The sequence below is a fragment of the Leuciscus leuciscus genome, assembly GCF_965113295.1.
Source record: "Leuciscus leuciscus genome assembly, chromosome: 15".
NCBI classification, from domain to species: domain Eukaryota; kingdom Metazoa; phylum Chordata; class Actinopteri; order Cypriniformes; family Leuciscidae; genus Leuciscus; species Leuciscus leuciscus.
In genome coordinates, this window is record NC_138739.1 from 40,161,921 (window position 1) to 40,178,346 (window position 16,426).

General features: G+C 36.1%; 1 protein-coding gene across 5 annotated transcripts in view; it reads left to right on the top strand.

Annotated features, from left to right (window-relative positions):
- Positions 1-214: 214 nt before the first annotated feature.
- LOC309475351 (arf-GAP with coiled-coil, ANK repeat and PH domain-containing protein 2) overlaps positions 215-16,426 on the top strand; it is a 40,693-nt gene continuing 24,481 nt past the window's right edge. For 2 of the 5 annotated variants that reach the window (XM_082138111.1, XM_082138113.1), the window contains exons 1-6: positions 215-557; positions 7,326-7,383; positions 10,687-10,806; positions 12,001-12,054; positions 13,228-13,286; positions 14,201-14,384. In XM_082138111.1, the coding sequence (XP_081994237.1) occupies positions 505-557; positions 7,326-7,383; positions 10,687-10,806; positions 12,001-12,054; positions 13,228-13,286; positions 14,201-14,384 (528 nt within the window). In that variant the 5' untranslated portion in view covers positions 215-504. The remainder of the gene's footprint in view (positions 558-7,325; positions 7,384-10,686; positions 10,807-12,000; positions 12,055-13,227; positions 13,287-14,200; positions 14,385-16,426) is intronic. The other 3 variants (XM_082138112.1, XM_082138114.1, XM_082138115.1) reach the window with 2 other exon arrangements.

Consider the following 16,426-nt stretch of genomic DNA (forward strand, 5'->3'; position numbering starts at 1 on the left):
AATAACGACACGCCCTCTCTACAACGCCCCGCCCTACAATGAAACCCAATCCAATCCAATATCAGAGCTCATACTGATTGACAAGTAAAGCGTTTTCTGATTGGCTAAAACTAAGCCCCGCCCTTTATGTAATCGACCGTTACATACGACTCGCCATTCTACTGAAATATTCCGTTTCTTTTCTTCAGGACGAAACTCACGGGCAGATATGCAGCCTAGATAGGCAGCGCACTTGTGTTTTAATACACAGCCCTGTCTTTGCTCTTCATTTACACTCATCAGCGCAGTCCACTCGCTAATTCTGGAGGAACTACACCTATTAAAAATCATTTCTAGCGCTTCACGTCCAACTGACACGAGCATATCAGACGTAATCGCTCATATGTGGAGGACATTTGGGGATTCTTGAGTGATTTGAGCAGAAGTTTGAGCTGTTATTGGTTTTACAGGAGCTAATGTTAGCCTGCTAGCTCTTAATCTGTTTATTAACCTCATCAAATCAACATGAAGATCACTGTGGATTTTGAGGAGTGTCTCAAGGACTCACCGAGATTCAGGTGAGAGACCTTTACATTTATACTCATTTAATATTCATCATTGTTTGTTTTGTGTGTTATTTTTATTTATTTAAAAAAAAAAATTATAAGTTTAAAGTATTTGTGACTTGGTGAACTTTAGATTTAATCTATAAAATACAACGTAAACATACACTTAAAGAGTAAGGTTTAACTTATTGATTCAGATTGGTGATCTTGTATGCTGTCAATGGCTGATTTGATCAAACATGTCTTGGGTGTCTCAGATTTGGTCTTGTATGTTATTTGAGTTGACAGTCAGACAACTGAAACATTAACACATATTCACATATTTACATAATGCAATGAAATTCACGACTTATCAGCCTTTGCACTTTGAGCAAGACATTTAAAGAGACAGTTCAGCCAAAATAAAAAATGCATATGATGAATGAAAATGAATAAATGATAACATTATTCACTTTCAAGTAGCTCAAAACATGTTTTTTCTTTTCTTTTGTGGGAAACAAAAAGATATGTTTAATGTCTTTTTCCCCCATCTACTAAAAGCGGATGGGGACTGGAGCTGTCAAGGTCTAAAAACGACAAAAAGCACATCAGAAACAGTCCATATAACTAGTGTACCGTCACAAAAGTATGATACGGTGTTTCAGAAGACTTGAACTATAGTACACAAGTTATATCGGCAACTTTTAATACTTTTATTGTGCTTTTTTGTTGTTTTTCGTAACTTGACGGCCTTGACAGTCTCTATTCACTGCCATTGTATGGAAAAGAGCAACGTAAACATACTTTTTCCCCCCCTACATACTTTGGAAAGACATGAGGATAAGAAAAACAGAGTATGTAATTTAAGCCTCTATTCCAGAAACACTAAACCTGTTTCAAGAGATCTCGGCTAAATGACTTAGCTAATTACGAAACCATAAGTCCTGATATCTAGTCTCTCTGTAAAGCGTTGAAGGATTATTTCTGCTCTCCGTCTCTTCATCCCCTCCTCCTCTCTCATAACAACATCCTCTCAGAAACAAGGAGCAGATGTTCGTGAGGAAAAACATGGACATTTTTAATGTCTGCATTTCTGGCACAGTTTAAGCAGGAAGGGTTTGAAGCAAAGAAAATCCCTAAAGTTATGAATTATTATAACACTGACTGCATCATTTTCATGGTTTACAAGTGATAATATAGCTATATCTTCTCCTATGCATGATCTTAAGGTTATCTTGCACAGTATTATTTCTCACAGTACAGTTGCACATTTATAGGCGAGGTGTTGTTTTGTTTTTAGCAAATGCATTTCACTTCAGCATTGCAACTTCTCTCTTCATCTCAGACCGAATAAGCCGTTCGTGTAGCGCTGATAAACCACTGAACTTGCAAAGCAAATCTTTAATTGTAAGCTAGGCTAGATGTGGCTTCGATTTGCTTAAAGAACAGATTGAAAGACACATGGATTGGCTCAGATGTTTGTTTTAGCGATATCAAGGCAACGCAACTATAGTTAGCGGTGTTTGTAAAGGCAACAAATGTGTGCTATTGTTTTTCTAAGCAGATTTGCAATTTTATGTGGTGGATAATGCGGGCAAACTACTATATGATACTCTAATCTGCAGATATAGAGACTTGTGGGTGGACACTTTAGACTTGAATCAACTATAAAACTCTAGGAACTGCATTAAAACTCTAGTTAAAATGGAGTTAAAATGGCAGGGTGGTAAAACCCCTAATCATAAATAACATTTATTATTATTTATCTGGAAAAAAGGTTAATGAAGAAGCAGACTTGTTAAAAGATGATGTAAATAGAGAAGACAAGGATAAATAGGTAGACCTTCATGACTGTGTGTCAAGGTCAATAAATCTCTTACAATATTACATAATGTTGGTTTAGGTTGTAAAACGTCATGTGGTACAACTATATATTGATATTGTGGCCTTATATTATATTATATATAATACTGCGCCACTATATCAATATAAACAACACAGTGTTTCATTCTTTAAAAAATAGTGTTTTTTTGTTGTTGTTTTTTTTCTCCCATTTCCTGAAAAGAAGCAGTTTCGGACGTAAGAGGTTTTCACCCAACACCGTTTATCAAAACCACATGAAACTGACATTTCCCTCTTAGTGTTCCCTCTGTCCCTGTAGTGTTGTATGTATTGAGAATGACCAGCGCCTTTTAGAGTTTACAAGGTGCCGATTTTCTTTCTTCATCTTAATTTTTGTAAAGAGTTGGCGAGGATTTGCCGACAAAATTCCCTCCGTGTGATCTCATTACGTGGCGTTATTGGTTTTCTAAAAACAATCCGAGGTTTACCTCATTGGGAACTCCCCCTCCCCCTCTGTTTCATCCCAGATTGTTTCCCAACAATTGCAGGAAGAGTTCCACAACAGAGGGGCCGGCCCGAGCGTCACAGCGTGAGACGTACGGCCTCACAGCCGCTCGACTCTTACAGGCTCATCCCAGTGAGAGATTTCTAATGATTCCCCATTTTTAAAGCTTTTCCCATGTTCCCCAGAGACTGGCGTTGAGCCAACTAAAGACTCGTCTGGAGATCCTTCATTGGTTGAAAGACAGCGTTTCCATTCTAAACATCTCTGAAGGTGGCCTTGATTCCTCCATTGAGTCCAGCTGGATAAACACTCCCTCATCCACTCTTTAGGAATAGCCGTGCGCTTTATGATGAATGTTGTCATGTAGAGAGGTCTGATGTGGTTTCCTGCTCCGGAGTTTGTTTAGTCCTCTACATTGGCTCTTGGTCTTTGATGTTGGTTCTATTATTAATGTGGTTGCACATCACTGATGAGGATATCCAGACACCAAACAATCCCATGATACCCATCACGAACACGACTAGGTCATATGTACAGTATGCCACTGGAAAATCCAAAGAAACTTTACTTTCCACAAAATAAATGAAGCTTGTTTATGTTATATTGTCAAAACAATGCAGGAAAACCATTATCCAGAGTTTTACGATTTAGATTTAATTTCACGACATTATAACTGATGTAATGGAAGACTGTAATATGGATAACTACTTATTTTAAAATATGATAAAAGTTGTTTGAGGAAAAGATTTGTCTTATTATTGACTCTCACTATGAGGCAAAACCAATTAAAACACAATATATCAGATAATTTGTCCTTTATATGACAAGGCAAGTTGTAAAATATCGTGACTCCCCTAAAACACAATGATATTTATGAACTAGACAAAAAAAAATGTGGGTGGAAGGAGTTTTAGGTGCCAAAATTTGTACAGAAGGAAGAGAATTAATAGTGATGCTTCGCCTCACAAGATCTACTAATTAAAAAAACATATTATATATATCTTATATACTTAAAACCACCCATATTATTGGTTTCTAGCCAATCAAAACCAATAAAAAGGGGATTTGGGATCAGATTATGATTGAAATCAATTGTTTTCTTCACTTCTAATTTCTGTTTGTATCCCTTGTCGTGGAAATGTTTGTTTAAAGTATAGCAGGATCAGTTTCTTCAGTTCGGTTTGGGACTCATTTAAGATTCTTAAGAAGTTACTTTTTTTGTTGTTGGACGGTGTAGTTGTTGTCATGGCATTTGTTGGACGATGGGATAACATCTGGGCAGGTAGTTAATCATGATGGAGCCAGATGTTTGATGTGTGATTGAACGGGACCGTTTCTGCCGCACCTTCCCCCCTCTCATTACTCACGCAGTCTCTGGATCGGCTCCAGGTTTCAGTCTATGAGGCAATGGCCTAGATTTCATTAGCAGCAGCCCACTTCCCCCGTGTCAGCACTTTCCCAACAGGCTGCTCCAGCCACAGTTGTTTTGGGAAAATCTCTAGGACGAAAATAAGGAGCAGACGTTCAGTCAGGAAGATGTGCTTCAGAATTGTTACTCTATGGATGAACTACAACCAAGAGCTCTTTATCATTACAAGATAACGCAGAGTTACAGGATGACAACTGTTTAAAATAGATTGCATACACGAGTCATGGTGTCGTAGGGGTTTAGTTTAAGTCGTGTGTGTGGGATTATAAAGAACAGAGGTGACGTTCTGGGGCCTCGTGTGTAAAATATTGTGTGGGTTTTGTTCTAAGTTTTCCAACTTATAAAACTGTTCATACCCCTACCTTAGTGACGTTCACATTTAATGGAAGATTTTATGTCTGCTTCCAGAAATAACCAACTTACATTATCTATTATTTGCCTAAATTACCAAAATTTCCAAGCATTTTAAGCCAAATTGACTGGGAAAAATGTCCCAATTATCCTGAATTAACCTAAAAAAATGGTCATATTCCAAAATCAGGGTGAAGGTGAATTTGTGTCCATTTAGGTTACAAAACATTGCTAAAATATAATGGCATTACTAGTACGTAGTTATATATTTATTAGAAATTAAATTAAATGTATATAGTTAATGCATTTTGAATAATATTAGGGATTCACTAATATTGGCTGATTTTGATAAGCCGATAATTTTCATGTTATGACTTATGGCTGATAATTAAATTCTTTTGTTTTATCTAAATCAATTGAAAATCAAACGCTAAACTAGATTAAATCATTTTAAATGTTGAAAGGGAGTTTAGGCATGATAACATTATAATGTACACATTACCATCACATACAGTAAAACAGCAATATTGTGAAATATTATTGTGATTTAAAAGAACTGATTTCTATGTGGATTTATTGTATTACTGTAATGCAAAGCTGAGTTTTCAGCATCATTTCTCCAGTCTTCAGTGTCACATGATCCTTCAGAAATCATTCACATAAGCTCCCTTAATTCAACTTTGAAAATAGGAGTCCGATAAAGATAAATATATATTTTTTTTAAATCTAAAATGTCTGATAACCTATAATGTTACAGTTATATCGTGCATTTGAAGCTATATGATCATAATGTGTAAGGAATGGATAACATTTTAAAGGTAGGGTAGGCAATTTCATTGAGGCTAGCATTAGCGAGCTAGCTTTGAAAGCCTGAGAGCGTCTCCAAAGCCACGCCTCCTCCAAAACACATGAACACACACAGCAAAGCGTCACGACACGAGAGATGGCGTTAAACTACCTCGTGTCTCAAAGCACATAACATTACAGTACAAATGGACATAAACAACATACAGAGCTCTTACTCGTACCACCTGACTGCTGCAGATTTATTTCGGCATTGATAGCGTTGCCATTGAAACGCATAAATCCGAGTCTTAGGGCGTGAACAGCTCCGGCTAGCGGCTAGAGCGCTGCGGGTTGCCATCTCATCATCACAGTTAGACATGATGTGAACGCTGCGTAAACATGTTGTTCTGGGTCAGGAGGAACCGTAAGGCGGCTGCTGTTTGTTTGCGCTGCTCAGTGACTGACGTCTGTCTACAACTCTGCATAGCCTAAAGAAACGCGCTGATGATGTTCCTGAGACTTCCACATATTATATATGTACATGTTTTAATATTTAGACCACTTCTATTATTGATTGCTATCAGGATGTGAAGAGAGTTTCAACCATTATTAAAAAAAGTGTTTATGAGAAACGATCGCCATGGGTTCTTGCGTAACTCTTCATTGACATCACACCTAGTCTTGAAGTGCCATTTTTAAAATGAGATTTGACAATCATGATCTGAAAGTGGTTGTGGAAGTTCATCAAACCGCACTCATGAACATGTGCTTCTGTTCCTCTTATTGGGAACCAAGTCTTGTTTGGTAATCAGTTATGAAAGGTATTTTGTAAAACGATTTCTCAAAAAATATGCATATTAAGGACACAAATTGTCTCATCTCTTCTACTGACGATCAGCATCCAGGACCTCGACTATACATTACATTTCAGAGATGTTTTTCTCGAAGGCATGTCTTCCTCGTGCTTATTCAGGAATTTAGATTGACTGAAACATCTCTGCAATGAAGTCACATGGAAATGTGGACAGAAAAACAGGAGTGAAACCGCACAGATCATGTCTTCTCGCAGTTCTGCTGTGGTCGTGACAAAATGATGTCGAGCCAACTTTATACAACATAGCGCTTTATTCAAAGCAGCTGCACACTAATAAACAGGAAAGGAAAACATTATGTAAACTTCATCAAATATTACACAAATTCTGCTGTAAAGTCAGTTTAGTGTAGTGTAACTTGTATAACTTTGATCTAAACCTTGAAAAATATTGATATCCGATACCATTTTTCGATTTCATGGGGGAATATACATCCAGCTCAATGGTAAACATAAACGACAAGCTAACAGGCTAGCATAATGCTAACGACACGGTGTGCTAGTTATAGCAGTTTAAATAAGAAAGCAAGGAATGTCAGATTAATTTAATAGATAATATCAGATATATGATAATAATGAAGCTATTTAAACAGCGAAGAGGAGGTTAAAAAAGAGCTTGAGAACAAAGCTAGGCAGAGTTACAGTTGCAGACAGGAACCAGAAGAAGCTGTTTTAGATCAAACTAGAGCTGTGTGTTCATTGAAGTGAGGCGGTGTGTACATATTACATTCATTTATTGGCTAATCAACAGAATCTGACTGTTTCCTTTTGCTGGTGGCCATTTTGTTTTTATGCTAATATGTCTAGGGATCATATTTTACACTATTGTAGCACTTAGTTTGGTCCTGAAGGTCACTTATAGTGTTAGTCATGGGCTGTTTGTGCTTCTGTACCTATTCAAAGCAGCTGCACACTAATAAACAGGAAAGGAAAACAATAAATGACACAATTTGGAGACAATTCAACCTGTCCTGTGTCATTTCTTCTGTGACTGAAGTTTTGTTCTGTCCTCAACAGGGCGACGATCGAGGAGGTGGAGGGAGACGTCTCTGAGCTGGAGTCCAAACTAGACAAGGTATTTCTCAGCTGAGGCCAGTGTGTAGAGAACATGGCCTGCGTTTCCTACTGAACTTTGTCGCGAACCTCTTATGAAAATGCTTTGCGATGGTACGAGGACCATATTGGAATTTCTAGAATTATTCCACATTTTATATGCATGCAGTGTAACATTCTGAGTGAGACTTTCCACTTTTGCTTTAATGTCATCAGCACTCAAACTGACATGAAGAAGAGCTGATGAACAGCACGATGTGAAAACATCTGTTCCAATGTCCGGATATCAGTCTAGTGTGCAGGCTTGTTTCCGCCACAGAATAAAACAATTTAAAAGATAATTACAAAGTTTATTCTCAGAATTGTGAGTTTATATCTTAGAATTCTGACTTTAAAACACGCAAGTGCGACTTTATATCACGAAATTCTGACTTTATATCTCCCAATTGCGTGTTATAAAGTCCCAGTTGTGTTATAAAGTCCCAGTTGTGTTATAAAGTCCCAGTTGTGTTATAAAGTCACAATTGTGTTATAAAGTCACAATTATGTTATAAAGTCAGAATTGCGTGATATAGGCTAAAGTCGCACTTGCGTGTTATGAAGTCAGAATTGCAAGCTTATTTCTTGCGACTTTATATCACGCAATTCTGACTTTATAACACACAATTGCGACTTTATATCACGCAATTGCGACTTTATATCACGCAATTGTGACTTTATAACACAATTGCGACTTTATATCACGCAATTCTGACTTTATAACACAATTGCGACTTTATATCACGCAATTCTGACTTTATAACACAACTGCGACTTTATAACACAATTGCGACTTTATATCACGCAATTCTGACTTTATAACACAATTGCGACTTTATATCACGCAATTCTGAATTTAATAACACAATTGCAACTTTATATCACGCAATTCTGACTTTATAACACAATTGCGACTGTATATCACGCAATTCTGACTTTATATCTCACAATTGCGACTTTATATCACGCAATTCTGACTTTATAACACACAATTGCGACTTTATATCACGCAATTGCGACTTTATATCACGCAATTGCGACTTTATATCACGCAATTCTGACTTTATAACACACAATTGCGACTTTATATCACGCAATTGCGACTTTATATCACGCAATTGCGACTTTATATCACGCAATTCTGACTTTATAACACAATTGCGACTTTATATCACGCAATTCTGACTTTATATCACGCAATTTTGACTTTATAACACAATTGCGACTTTATATCACGCAATTGCAACTTTATAACACAATTGCGACTTTATATCACGCAATTCTGACTTTATAACACAATTGCGACTATATCACGCAATTCTGACTTTATAACACAATTGCGACTTTATATCACGCAATTCTGACTTTATAACACAACTGCGACTTTATAACACAATTGCGACTTTATATCACGCAATTCTGACTTTATAACACAATTGCGACTTTATATCACGCAATTCTGAATTTAATAACACAATTGCAACTTTATATCACGCAATTCTGACTTTATAACACAATTGCGACTGTATATCACGCAATTCTGACTTTATATCTCACAATTGCGACTTTATATCACGCAATTCTGACTTTATAACACACAATTGCGACTTTATATCACGCAATTGCGACTTTATATCACGCAATTGCGACTTTATATCACGCAATTCTGACTTTATAACACACAATTGCGACTTTATATCACGCAATTGCGACTTTATATCACGCAATTGCGACTTTATATCACGCAATTCTGACTTTATAACACAATTGCGATTTTATATCACGCAATTCTGACTTTATATCACGCAATTTTGACTTTATAACACAATTGCGACTTTATATCACGCAATTCTGACTTTATAACACAATTGCGACTATATATCACGCAATTCTGACTTTATAACACAATTGCGACTTTATAACACAATTGTGACTTTATATCATGCAATTCCAATTCCAATTGTGAAATAAAGTCGCAATAACTTTTTTTAATTTGTATTCTTTGGCGGAAACAAGCTTCCATAGTCTAGTGCTAGTTTGGATCTGAAGAAAACAGAAACATGTCACTATTAAATCCTAGTTCTATCTGAGAGCCTGTAGTCCAGCTGTAGTCCCTGTGGAGTGCTATAAAGCAGGAGCGAGCGGCTCATTGTTGGGTCAGATGTCAGACCCACCCAGAGCCGTTGGGCCGCTCACTTCCTCTCTCTCTCTCTCTCTCTCTCTCTGAGGAAGGATATGAGCTGTGAAGGAGGAGCTGATGCTGAAGCTTTTCTTAGAAGTCAACACTAATGTGTTTGTGCGTATGAGACGTGTAATGATTAAACGTTTATCTGCATTAACATCATCCATTAACAAACCTGGTGACAGCCAGGTGCTACTAGAAGCCACTTAACAAATGATTGTTAGTAGTTATTTTAATATTTTGACAACCAGCAATTTCTGTTTTATGGGTTTATCAACTATAATCCGTACAAATTAGGCTATACAAACACTACCGTTCAAAATTTTGGGATCGGTACCATTTTTTATGTTTTTAAAATAAGTCTCTTCAAAAATTACATTGCTTTAACTCATCAAAATAAGTTAAACAGTTTTAAACTTTTTTTAAGTTATACAAGATTCAACTCATCTTTTTAAGTCAGTGTAATGTAAATTAAGTTGAAATGACTTAAACATCCAAGTTAATTGTACTTAAAAATTTAAGGCAGCTTATTTATTAATGTATTCATTTATTCATTTATTCATTTATTTATTAACGGTTCTGCTCACCAAGGCTGCATTTATTTGATTAAAAATACAGGGAAATATGATGATTTGAAGATCAAGAATCGTTTAGTATTATTATTATTAATGTTGAAAACTGTTATGTAATTTATTTTTTTCAGGATTCTTTGATCATTTGATGTTTTGTTGTTTTTGTCGTCAAGTTGTTTTGTATTTTTTTGTCATTACGTTGTTTTGTTGTTACATTGCTTTGTGTTTTTGTCGTAATGTTTTATAGTGTTTTTGTCGTTACGTTGTTTTGTCGTTGTGTTTAGTTTTTGTGTCATGTTTTATCTTTTTTAATAATTATTTTTACCAATAACAAAAAAGTACAAAAATAAAGCACCAACCACTTAAATCTGGCTTGTGTTATCGTTTGCCAGGCAAAGGCCTAGCAAATCCCAAATACCTTTAATCATATATTTATATACCATAAATGTATATTTATATTTTATATATTTTGACTATATATATATATATATTCAAATATCAGTGTATATATCTGTTTCTCCTCCGTGTGTAGCTGGTGAAGCTCTGCATCGGGATGATAGATGCAGGAAAGGCGTACAACACGGCCAACAAGCAGTTTGTGAACGGGATTCGGGAGCTGGCACAGCAGTCCGCCAAAGATGATGTCATTGAGGTGAGTGCGTGACGGCCAATCAGTGGCTTTGAGAGTCAGAAACACACGTGGCCGGGCGCATGAACGTGACCCCGGAGCAAACGCCTCGAGAGCTGACCGGCTGTAGGTTCACATAAACACATTGGCTACAAGCCAGCATTCCTAGTCTCTGCATATCTACTTTCCTGCTTCTTTGAAATGTCCATTGTGAACGAGCCGTTGTACAATAAAAACATACCAGTGTATTTCCTTGTATATGCATATGGCACAGGTAAATACCAGTGTGTGTGTGTGTGTGTGTGTGTGTGTGTGTGTGTGTGTGTGTGTGTGTGTGTTTAATACCTCTACAATTCCACCATTAAGGGTCAACAAACCTCAACATGTACAAGATATTCATGAAATGCATCTTTTTTTTATTTCCTGGATATTATTTACCATCCTTTTGTTTAACTTTCAGTTATCCCCCCCCCCCCCAATACATTTCTATATATAGAAAAAATACATTCATACATCATTATAGTGTTTGTTGTACTGCTTTTATACTTTTTAACAGTTTTTTAATGTAAAACATGAAATACAAAAAGTCAAATTGAGAACTTCTAGGGAAAATATGGCGAATATGATGGTATTATGACTTCATTTTTAAGCTAAACTTTTATTTTTTTATTTACTTAATTTTGTTTTGTGTGACTTGCACACATTTGTGTGGGATTCTGTGTGGTGTTTGTGGGATTCTGCGTGGTGTTTGTGGGATTCTGCGTGGTGTTTGTGGGATTCTGCGTGGTGTTTGTGGGATTCTGTGTGGTGTTTGTGGGATTCTGCGTGGTGTTTGTGGGATTCTGTGTGGTGTTTGTGGGATTCTGCGTGGTGTTTGTGGGATTCTGCGTGGTGTTTGTGGGATTCTGCGTGGTGTTTGTGGGATTCTGTGTGGTGTTTGTGGGATTCTGCGTGGTGTTTGTGGGATTCTGCGTGGTGTTTGTGGGATTCTGCGTGGTGTTTGTGGGATTCTGTGTGGTGTTTGTGGGATTCTGCGTGGTGTTTGTGGGATTCTGCGTGGTGTTTGTGGGATTCTGCGTGGTGTTTGTGGGATTCTGCGTGGTGTTTGTGGGATTCTGCGTGGTATTTGTGGGATTCTGCGTGGTATTTGTGGGATTCTGCGTGGTATTTGGTGCATTTGTGCTGAATAACCCGAGTGTTTCTCTCATTTCTCCACAGTCCAGTCTCACCACGTTTGCAGAGAATCTTCAAGAGATGATCAACTACCACACGGTAAGAGAATCTGGGCCAAAAGCGTCTGCACTATTGCATTATTGTTTATGACTTCTTCTTTTCTCCCCCCACCCCCCCATCATTTTCGAAACGTGAAGCTTGAATGTGCTGAGATGAGGATTTTGACATCAGGAGAAATGACCCCGTCATCATTTGACACGTTTCACTGTTGAACTGGTCAAATATGAGCTTATACTGTTTTTAGAAGTTAACTTTAATCTTCAAACTGATTCTTCATTATTTTCACCTAAAACTGACCGTTAGAAGAAAGCGATTGATGCTAATGCCTGCAATAGCGCCCCTTGTGGCCACACTTCATATCCTGCTGCTGTACATGTGAAATCAAACTTGCTAGAAATCGAGCTTGCGTTCGTGTTCTTGTGCGCCGGGCATGTTTTGTGCCTTTTTAATTCCTATAATATAAAGGATCGTTCTGTGATCTTCATGGCTGGACAGTGCTGGTGTGTTTCAAACTGGGACTCAGTGAGTCAGTGTGGAAGTCTGTGGTGAGGTCAGCTGACTTGTGGTGAAAGTCCTCATGAGTTTGATCTTTAAAGCACAAATGCATCCATCACACACTTGATCCAGTTGGCACTGGCTTCGAATGTCTAAACACACACAGTTTATGACTTTAAAGTTGAAATATGTCAAAAATATGTGATAAAAGTATACTTTGAATTGGTTTCTCATGGTGCTTTACCTGTACTAATATATATGACTTTATTTTTAGAGCCATTTGTTTGGAAATGGGCTTGTAGTTCATATATTAAATATTGATGTGACGAGAGCAGTTGCTTTGATATTTACGTGCTACGAAAAAAGAAAAAAAACATTTGGTTTTCTTTGTCATTGACAACAAACAAAATTAATTATTTGTAATTATTTAATTAAATATTATTTTTTTTTACATTATTTCATCATTTAATGCCAAAATGTATGATATATTTAAATTATAAAGCATTGCAGTATTTGTTGTACTGCCATTATGGTGTCTAAAAAATAAATTTGTTGTATTACAGATACAAAAATGAATAAAAAAACTCAAAAGTAGTGTAAGTTGTATTTGCTGCATTACAGTAATGAGAACTTGGAAAGAAAATGAGGTGGTTTGTTATTAAATTAATGTCAGGCTTAATTGTTTTATGGTGACTTTATTTTTTTTATTTTTTGCAGATTTTATTTGACCAAGCACAGCGATCAATCAAGTCTCAGCTCCTGGCGTTTGTGCGAGAGTGAGTATCACAAAGATAAACCGTTGTTGTATCAATTTACATGATTCTGATCTCTTTATCATTACTTTAGTTATTAAAATGTGAAGTTTTATATTAGCTAATATGACTAATATGGGTTTTTGCATGCGTCACCATCGGCCAACATATCGGTTTATCGCTAATTTATTTGGAAAAGTTAATGTAGTCCACGTCACATGGATGTTTTATAAAGTTTCAGGCCAGAGACAATATAAAAAGTTATTTATGAAATTAGTAAATAATTTCATAAATACAAATTTTAATTAAAAAAAATGTAAAATGTAAAATTAATTTCATAAAAAAATATTAGTAAAATAAAAAAAAAAAAATTTCACATCGTTACAAAAAAAATTCTGTCAAATAAATGCTGATTTTAAACTTTCTATTTATCCAAAAATCCGTAAAAAAAATTATTCAACATTGATAATAATAATAATGATAATATATGTTTCTTGATCAATAAATCATCATATTAGACTGATTTCTGAAGGATCATGTGACACTGAAGACTGGAGTAATGATGCTGGAAATACAGCTTTGATCACAGGAATAAATGACAGTTTTACAATATATTCTCATAGAAAACATAAAAATATTTCTTTTGATAAAAAATTTATTGTATTTTTAATCAAATAAATGCAGCCTTGGTGAGCAGAAGAGACTTCCTTTAAAACATTAAACACATCTTCCCGATCCCAAAGTTTGAAGCGTCCACAACAGAACTCTATAAGAGCGATGCTAGTCGTCCACTTCGCGAGCGCAGACTCTAAACTTCTACATCTGCCAAACCGAGTCCAAACACAGAGCCGTTGTTCTCGTCTCGGTTTATAGTTTGTGCTGGCACAGTTTCAGCGATCGCTGGGTGCACATTTAAGGACTGGTATTGCTGTGCGCAGGGACCTTCGGAAGTTTAAAGAAGCTAAGAAACAGTTTGAAAAAGTGAGCGAGGAGAAAGACGCAGCGCTGTCCAAAAATGCCCAGGCGCCCCGTAACAAGCAGCACGAGGTGGAGGAGGCCACCAACATCCTCAACGCCACACGCAAGTGCTTCCGACACATCGTCCTGGACTACGTGCTGCAGGTGACTGACACACACACACACACACACACACACACACACACACACACACACACACACACACACACACACACACACACACACACACACACACACACACACACACACACACACACACACATCACGTTAATGAGAGACATCTGTGTTCTGTGGTCGTCTCTGCCTTTATGCTGATGCATTACATGTGTTACAGTGCTAGTGTGTATACAGTATCATTTATCTACTGTTTTTAACAGGTTACATTTTTTTACGTAAAACAAATGAAATACAAAAAAAGTTTACAATTTTTTTTTTATTTTTTTTTTTATTATTAGTTTTTAGGTCTGATTTTTTTACTTTATTAAGCTAAACTTTTTTTAATTACATTACATTTATTTTAGTTTTAGTTTTGTTTATAGGTAAACATCTTTTGCTTTGTTTATGTTTAGTATCTACCACTTTTCAAAGCAAAACAGACTTTGACAAAATTCAAAATGAGAAACTTGGAGGGAAAAATATGGGGAATTGTGAAAATGTCAGACTTACATTTTTAAGCTAATATTTGTTTTATTTTATTATTATTTTGTTTTTTTTGTCAGACTTCTTTTTTTTTTAGCTACACTTTTTACAATTTAATGTAATTTATTTACTTCATTTTTTTTTGTTTTTAGGTAAACATTTTTTTCCTTTTTAGTTTTTTGTGTTTTGTTTTGTTTTGTGTTTTCTTTTATTTTATTTTGTGTGTTTTGTTTTTATTTTTTGTGTGTGGTGTTTTGTTTTATTTTGTGTGTTTTATTTTGTCTTTTGTTTTATTTTGTGTTTTGCTTTTAGTTTTTAGTTTTGTTTTATTTTGTGTGTTTTATTTTGTGTGTTTTGTTTTGTGTGTTTTGTTTTGTGTTTTTTGTTTTGTGTGTTGCTTTGTTTTGTTTTGTTTTTTGATTTCACTTTATTTTGATGGTCCCTTTAACACATTCTGTTGACTATAAGTGACGTTGCACCTACATGTCCACTATCTCTCATTAGAGTGTTAGTAGAGTATTAGTAGACTGGTACGGTTAGGTCTAGAATAAGTTGACATGTAGTTGTAAAGTTACTTATAGTCAACAGAATGTGTTAAAGGGACCGTCAAAATAAAGTGTAACTGTTTTGTGTGTTGTTTTTGTACCAGCTGCTTTTCAAAGCAAACAGACTCATGAGTTTCGTCTGGTGGACAATAAGACTTTATACATAATTATATACCCTATCTTCTGCTCATGTTTACTAGCCTAGTTGATAATTTTTTGTTAAAAGGTTTTTGTAGTCTTGAATCTTTGCTGCCCCTGTTATAAACTCCTCTAATTCCCTCCACCTTTGTACAAATTCTTGTGACATTACATCATAGTCACAAAACAAATACATAAATATCATATTAATAATACAGATTTACTGGAGATAATAGTGTGTATGGGTTTGCGATATGCATGAGGTTATGCAGTGAAGCAGTGTTTGAAAGAGAAAGAAGCACAGCACAGCTGTTCTCTGATTGCACTTCCTGTGTTCTGCAGTGACCGCACAAGCTCAGGTTAAACGAGTCCCCTTCACAGGGTCACTCGAGTGACCGTAACTCAATTACCGTAAGTTGAGCTTTCTCCGAGAACGATGTGCATCCGCCTGGAAACTGCAGTAAATCCCTCCAGTGAGTCAGTCGTCAGCGAGGGCTTTTAATGGGCTCGTTCTCAGTGTGCAGTGGCGTGAAGGGAAGAGCGCCACCTGGTGGCACAGAGAGAGAGAGCGGCTGATTTCTGTTGAGAAAGAGTGAAGGATGTGCAGTTTAGGACTTCAGGAAGCAGATGTCTTACATCTGATAGTAATGTGTCATTATTGAAGCTATAGTTGTTCACTTTTACAGCTTTTGTTATTGTTATTTTTTCATATATATATATATATATATATATATATATGAAAAAATTATAAGACAAAATCAAAAACATCTTTGTCTGTAATTTTGTTGACGATATTAACACTTCCCTTCTGTGGGAAATCCCAGATTCTTTTGGTGACCTCATGTCTTTATTGTTTTACTTTTG